General features: G+C 50.6%; 1 protein-coding gene across 2 annotated transcripts; it reads left to right on the top strand.

Moving 5' to 3' along the window:
• Positions 1–1,152: 1,152 nt before the first annotated feature.
• Positions 1,153–3,898, top strand: LOC101764867 (NEP1-interacting protein-like 1). Of its 2 annotated transcripts, XM_004983721.3 has the most exons (4): positions 1,157–1,451; positions 1,547–1,725; positions 2,401–2,484; positions 3,302–3,898. In XM_004983721.3, the coding sequence occupies exons 1-4, from the start codon at positions 1,319–1,321 to the stop codon at positions 3,590–3,592; spliced, it is 687 nt and encodes a 228-aa protein (XP_004983778.1). In that variant the 5' UTR covers positions 1,157–1,318; the 3' UTR covers positions 3,593–3,898. The 2 variants fall into 2 exon arrangements, with proteins under 2 accessions (XP_012697995.1, XP_004983778.1); XM_012842541.3 differs by lacking the exon at positions 2,401–2,484 and having other exon boundaries at positions 1,153–1,451.
• Positions 3,899–7,623: the final 3,725 nt, after the last annotated feature.

Here is a 7,623-nt window from a genome sequence, read left to right as displayed (position 1 = left end):
TTTGGAGTTCCAATTCCTATTTGGCGGTTAGCACTTTTCCCCTACCTGGTCACGTCAGTCTAAACAGATGATGACTTAGACGAAGAATGGGGAAAATGCAGTTACAGGCAGAGAGCCTGCAGCATAGTTATATGCGAGCAGGTGATGACTCAAACGCCAGTACCCAATTACAAACAGGGCGTCGTTTTCAGCTTCAACTAAGGTCTCGCTCGTTTCACCAGGATTGGATTCCAACCAGGATTACTTCCAGATCTGGTTTGAGTGATTCCACCCGTACCACTCAATTTGGCTAGGATTCATTCCAGGAGTGAGGAGGTATAGTTTCAATCCGGGCTATCTAATGTAGAAGGATTCCAATCCAGGCCAGTTTTCATTCCAGACCAGACTAAAACGAACAACACTTTCAATAACACTTTCAATGCAAGTCTGGTTTCAAACCGGACCACTTCAAACCACCAGGAATGGACCTCATTCCGAGCCAATCCGGTGAAAACGAACTAGGCCTAGCTGAATTCTGAACCGGACGCTCGGTTGTCCTGCTGGCGTTCAGCAGCAGTTGGAGCTCGGCAAACCATCGTGCTTGTTGATACACCAAACCGGCGGGCGCCCTGGGAGGAGGAAGCCCACTCATGCAAGTACTCTATATCAGAAGGAAACTCTTGAGAAATGCACGCCCATGCTCATTGACAACCCCCGATAGGTTTTCTCTAATTTTCCCCACCGGCTAGGGCATCACGTCGTGGCGAACTACCGGTAGGTCATCCTTTCCGAGAAGAAGCAAACCGTTGCACTCCAGGTTAAGTGCCCAGCTGCCCAACATTTCCGGAAAATTTGAGCTTCTGTGTTGAGCACTGCTCAGCTGAAATACGATGGCCAGGTTTTAGTTCAAAAAAGAAAGAAACACGTGGCCAGAAGAGAGCTGAAGCCGATGACACAAAAACAGACTCACGGTGGCGAGTGGCGACGGTGACTCACCAGCGCAGCATCCAGGGGCGGACGCCACGGGGGCCCGCCGGGCAAAAGCGGCTAGCGGACAAGGCAGGCCGGGCGTGCGTGGGCAGGGACAAAACAAAACCAGCGGCTGCTCCACACCACCCGCGCCACACCAGAGACCAGACCACAGTTTTATATTCCCCCGCCACTACTTATACGCGCCCGCGGCCTCGCCTCCCATTCCAGTCTTCTCTCCAAGACACTCACCTGCCTCTACCTCTGTGTGCTTCTGCGTCACCAGACCGCGTGCCGCGTCACGCACGCCAAGGAGCAGTTGCCAGTTCGGCGTCTCGGTCCCGTTCTTCCTTCTTCCTCCCCCGGCCGGATGGACCTGCCACCCAGCCCCAGCTCGGCGCCGGAGGAGCCGTGCCAGTGGGCCGGCGCCGGCCTCGGCTATGCGGCGTGCGGCCTGGCCGGGAGGGTGCTCTGCGTCTTCGCCACCTGCGTCTTCGCGGCCGGTGCGTGCTCTGCTCTGCTTGCGCGGGAACTCGCCGCGGTACCTAGCTGCTGGCTGCGAGCTGAGCTGCTCTCCACTGTGCGATGGGTTTTGCAGTGGGGTCGCTGGTCGGGGCGGTGACGGGGTCCATGATCGGGCTGGCGACCGAGAGCGGGATGCTGCGCGGCGCCGGCATTGGGGCCATCTCCGGCGCCGTCTTCTCCATCGAGGTCGCCGAGGCCTCGCGCGACCTCTGGCACTCGGGCGACTCCGGCGTCTGGACCATCCTCAACATGGTACGCACATTCATTTCATTAGCCATTCATTAACCTCTCTCTTCTGCCTCGTACCCTGTCAAATTAATCGCCGGCAGCAGTGGGAGCACTTCTCTTGCCTCAAAATTCCCAGCTAAACCCCTGCAATCCAAGGCCAGACTGCAATTTGCAAGCGGCATGGCCCCTGATTCCCTCACAATCGTTGCCTGTTATCCGATCACTATTGACAAGATCGTGAAGACACCTCGGTTTTTAACTTTGAGCCCTCCTCTCGGTGTGTTGGAGAGGTCGTGGTAACGACATGGCTGTCCTTTGCAAAATCGCAAAACTGTGGAACCACACCACTCTCGTTTTCGCGGCCTGATGGGGCTTGATGTTGACGAAGGCTGATTAGGTGTGCCCCATGGACTCCGTGGGGCGAGGTTGGTGATGCTACCCCTATGGCACATCACCTTCCTATTTATTCTGCGGTTCACAATTCAAATGCATGTCAATCCCATTCCCAATTTCCCATGGCATGTTTTTTCCCTGCTGTGGTGACAGTTCTTCTCTCTCCTTTTTTTCTTCTTGAGAAAGAAAAAAAGAGAGGAACGAGCCAGTTTCCTGTCGAATCAAAGGCCCTGCTAACTGCATCCGATGAAACTCGGTACCTGTCTGTCTGACTGAAGTGTTCGTGCTCTGCTACTGTACACGCAGGTGGACATCATCTCCAGCCTCCTGAGCGGCAGACTGGTCCGGGAGAAGGTGGGGCCGGCGGTCCAGAGCGCCGTGCAGAGTCAGGTAGCCACTCAACCTCAGCCCCCTCAAATGCACCAAGATTGCGATGCGTTTTGTCAGTCTGAGAGCTATACGATACGACGCGTCCACTGTTGCCGACTTGCCGTCCTCCCGTGCTAGTCCGAATGTGACAACGCTGACAGTGACAAACAGCACCGTTCCCTGGTACACTCCGAGCCTGATCACTTCCGAAACTCTGTCGGATACTCTGATTCTTCACTGTTCACTGCACGCTGTTTGTTTATCAGGCTGCAAAAATTTAGTGCCGGTTGGTCTATTATTAGCTCTGCTGAATTGCTGATCAACTAAATCCAGGCAGCCAAAATGCCAAATCAACAGCATATATACCACCATCTGGTGCCATAACCTGTCCATTGTCCGCAAGTTTAGACGTTGAGACGTCGAGTAGCAGCTAGTCCATGCTACACGTTGCCCAGAAGGCAACGCATCCGTCTAACGCCACTATCTGTATTTCTTCCAAGAACACACGCACAAGGCATCCCTTTAATAGCATGGTTGGTTACGGCAAATACTGGCTGCCTTAAGAAAAATCTGGTGCTGGTGTGCCCGTCGCCTGCTAGATCACTCTCAGTGAGGTGAGGTCATCGCCCGCAAGTAAAAGAAACTTTTGCTTGCATAGTTGCATCAATGGCGAACCATCAACTAACCCCGCGGGTGACTGCCTGTTTGGTAGCGCGCGTTTTCAACACGTTCCCGGCTTGGCCCCATTCACCTCGAGATAATGCGTTTCTAGTTGCTCGACTGGTCTTCTACAGATTGGCTCTTCTTGATTGTTTTTTGTTTTGTTCTGTGGACGCAGATCAGCGCCATCAGCTCGCCGTTCGCGGAGACGAGCGACCTGTTCGAGACGGGGGGCAGCAGGGGCATCACGGCGGACGCGCTGCGGCGGCTGCCGGCGATGGAGATCGCGGAGGACAGCGCCGTGGATACTGCGGGGGAGGCGCTCTGCTGCTCGGTGTGCCTGCAGGACTTCCGGGTGGGCGAGCCCGCGCGGAGGCTCCCCGGGTGCCGGCACGTGTTCCACGTGCCCTGCATCGACTGCTGGCTCGTCAGGCACGGCTCCTGCCCGCTCTGCCGGCGAGACATCTGACCGGCGATTCGATCGCCGGCGTCCGCTTGCGTCTCCGTAAATCGCCGTCGTGGTGCGCCGATCAGGTGCTATACTTTGGACTGAACGAGCTGTTGGGTTAGTGGAGTAGGGTTTGTAGGACGGCGCCTGATGCCCGTAAGGGAAATGGTGCTCTCTGGTGGTGAGGGGAAAAAAATCATCTGCCTAAGGAAAATCAAAAGATAAAAAAAAATGGGTGGGAAAAACAAGAGATGGATTGGGTTCAAGTGTGGATAAGAGTGATTCAGATATTGTGTGTGTTTGTCTTACTCTGATCTGGCTTGATTCCGTGGCTGAGTACCTTGCAAAGTTGCAGGTTCAGGTCGTGCTTTATTTTGAGCAGGGTGGATACATGGGTTTGGTAGCAAGGCCTGCTCAAAATTGGCCCCAACATTTGCTTCTGCAGTGAACATGCAGTTGCTATATTCAGCAGGCAGGCCAGGCCCCCATACTAAAACGTGCAGTGCGTGCCATCACTACTACGCGTTGCGGTGGTTGCTTGTGTTTTCCAGCCGCCCGGTCTGATCTCGCGCCAACCGGTCAGCTCGGTTCCGCTTGCCCTCTGACGCAACCAGCCGTTGAATGAGCAGAGCTTTGCACGTTGAGAAGTCAAAAATTCGGGTCGGCGCTCTTCGAAGTGGGCCGAACCTAAATTAATGGGCTATGCGCGAAGGCCCGCCGTCTTGCCCCTTGTAAACAAAGGGCTCGAGCGCTCCATGGGCCCAATTTTGAGCCCACTGCGAGCCAGGCTTATGTCTCCTGACAACCCAGACCCAACAACTAACCTTTCTTTGCTCTTGCGTACTTGTTTCATCACGGTTTCAAGTTTCAACCAAGCGACTGGAGCACTGATCCTCAATCACGGTTTCGTCTCCTCCTCAACGGGATTTATTTATTTATTATTAACCCGCTCGCCTGAAACAGGAAGCTCCCATGCGTGATTCTAGTTGGACGAGAAGGGAGTGACGATCTAGCAGGCGATAATCAACATGCATGCCGTGCTAAAAAGCGACCTGCAAATCCATCGGCCTAATCGTTTCACCAGTGACACGCACGATAATCAATGGACGGGAGAAGGAAATCCACGGAATGAATGCATATACAGAAGAAAATTTAGTTTCACGGTTAGTATTATTATTTCCTGTAAGAATTTCTAGTGGATCCAGTCACACGTAAAATCCAGAGGAAATCTGCGGGAAAGGTTAACCAAACACACTCGACAGAGACCGACCTGTATATATACTAGCTACTATAGTGATTATACACTACTGAAAAATTAAGTATTCGTCCAACGCGTTAATACCGGACGCCTTTTCATCCGGTAGTATCGGTCGTCACGCACAGTATCACTGGAGCTTCTGTAGTACCAATTTGGAGCCTCAGCCGATACTAAATGGCAGTACGTGGACCGCGTGGCCGATAGCTAGATTCCTCAAGAAGCTATTTAGTAACCGGCTGATGACTTCAACTGGTACAAATGGTAAAAATGTATTTAGTATCGGCTGGTAGCATCAACTGTTACTAATTGAAACCATTTAGTACTGGTTGAACCTACCAGCCAGTACTAGTGTCAACTATTTGCTCTATAAATGAGCTGCTTCCTTAGCTTCCTCCCCCGAGCAAGCTCAACCATTTGCTCGGGCTTTGTTTTTCTTCACTCGACCAGCTTCTTCACTAAACCGGTTAGCAACTTCACTCTTCCTCCTCGGGTCATAGTATTCTAGGTTTTTTTGAATGAGCTGGTTTTATATTACAAATGGAGTACTTGTTGCTTTATTAGAGTGAGGAGAATGGAGAGTTTTTTAAAATGAGTTTTATGTTACAAATGGGGTACTTGTTGATCTTTTAGAACGAGGAGAATGGAGAGTTTTTTAGAGTAAGGTGAATGGGAAGTCTTTTAGAATGAGTTTTATGTTACAAATATAGTACTAGCTTGTTGATCTTTTAGAGTTAGGAGAATGGAGAGTTTTTTAGAATGAGTTTTATGTTACAAATGGATTACTTGTTGATCTTTTAGAATGAGAAGAATGGAGAGTTTTTTAGAGTGAGGTGAATGGTGTCGGTGTTTAGACCCGACAACTGGATAAAGACCGTGAAACTCATCATCCTTCACTTGTGAGCTCTAGCATGATTATTACCAGAGAGCAAGGGGAATAGAGCACACGGCAAATCCTCCTAGGAGGATTCTTCTAGCATCGCAACCATTTTTTCTAGCGTGAAGATCTGTGGAGGGAATGTGGAACCTCACTATGAGGAATCTTCTAGCACCGGGGCGCTCATTGGAAACTTGCTACTGTCAAAGAGAAGAAACCTAAGGCCAACCATCGCTATAATCGGATCCATGTTTTAACAATGGCAGCTGGGGGCTCTATTTATAGTCGAAAGGCTATGCAACATAGCGCACCTTGACTACACAGTAATTTGACTTGTCCTTCGCAAAGACAAGATCCACATGAAAGCCTACCTGCGCGGAATCAAAGCTCGCATGTGAATCGCTCAGGCTGCAACCGACAAGTCCTTCACAGTACACTCGTGCGTCCTTACACATACACGGCAATAATGCAACGGTTACTACATTCACATGTGCACCCTCCGCAACCATCTGCAACAATTGGGGTCTACATGGAAGACTAACCGCCAACTCAATGACTACTCGCAAGACTACCCATTGGAGATTTGCAAGCAAGTACTCATTGCATATACAATGATCAACACCCCAAGAGAAACAATAGATACTTGTTCAGATACATCGAGTTCATCGGCAAAATTACAAGTCAATCAACAAACTAAGACTACTCCAAACTGATAAAGCCCGCAACACGCTCAGCGACCAACTTCAGATCCTCCAAATATTGCGTGTACGCATCATCACTATAGTCTCTGGCAATACCGTCTGCGACCAAAACCAAGTTTGCCTTTGGATAAAAGGAATTTACGATCGCCAGCACCTGCTTGCAAACAGACTTTGCCATATTGGTGATCTGGGTTGGTGCGTCCCTCAATATCGCAATTAAGGAGTGGGACTCTACTTCTTCCTCGGGGGGCTCCATCACGTCAACTAGGGCTTACGCTGCGGCAGATAACTCCTTGAGATCTTTCTCTTTCCTCTTCAAAGAGGCTTCATGATTTTTGATAGCAAGCATAGCCTCGGCCAACATAACCCCGAAGTCTTGTCGCCTTCTCCTCTCCTTTTCACGGTCCTCCCTTGCCTTCGCCAACTGGGCCTTGAGCTGCTTAACCTCGTCGGCGGCACGACTGTGAGCACTTGACTGCTGAGTTTGGCCTCCTGACCCTTTAGCTCTATAAAGAACAACGACAATGCGGTCAGAGAAGCTGATAAATGCATTTAAGAGATCAAAGGACTAAGGGTGCGAGTACTTACCCTCCAACTTTTGGCGCAATGACCTGTTATGTGCCTCCATGTGGCTCTTCTCGGATTCAAAAACTTGCCTTTCAATTCGAAAGGAGTCAACAGCATCTTCATACTTCTTTAGGAAGTCGGCAGTACGGCGACGCTCATCAATGATGTCCTTGTCCAATTGCGCCACACGTCGCGTAGCTTCACTCCGCTCCTGTACAATTTGGCTATTCTTACAGGATTTCTCATATAAGTCCTGCACAATCAAGCAATTAGTACTCTTCACGAGTGCAAATGGTACCAAACTACAAAAATAAGTACTCAGATATGGGGTTAAGACTCACCCAGACATCGGCCATTAGCTGTTGATTTAAGCTCAAAATATTTGACAGTGGCAGCAACTCCTCCAGGGGGCTCTCAAAAACCTTGACTTGTTGTGGCAATCCTGGAGCTTCACCCGTCACACAAGCCTGCACACTCGGCACAAGAACAAGCTTCTGAGTAAATGAGGCACCAGCCTCAGACACATCCTTGCCCATTGCTTGTTTAGTTATCGTGGCCTTAGACGTGGGAGGAGGGTTATCATTAACAACCTCAGGGGCTGGCGGCACCGGATCCTCAAGCGAATTGATTATATCCTGCAGTATGGTGACTG

The sequence above is a fragment of the Setaria italica genome, chromosome IX (genome assembly GCF_000263155.2).
Source record: "Setaria italica strain Yugu1 chromosome IX, Setaria_italica_v2.0, whole genome shotgun sequence".
NCBI classification, from domain to species: Eukaryota; Viridiplantae; Streptophyta; class Magnoliopsida; order Poales; family Poaceae; genus Setaria; species Setaria italica.
This window is presented reverse-complemented; position numbering and strand designations above follow the sequence as displayed.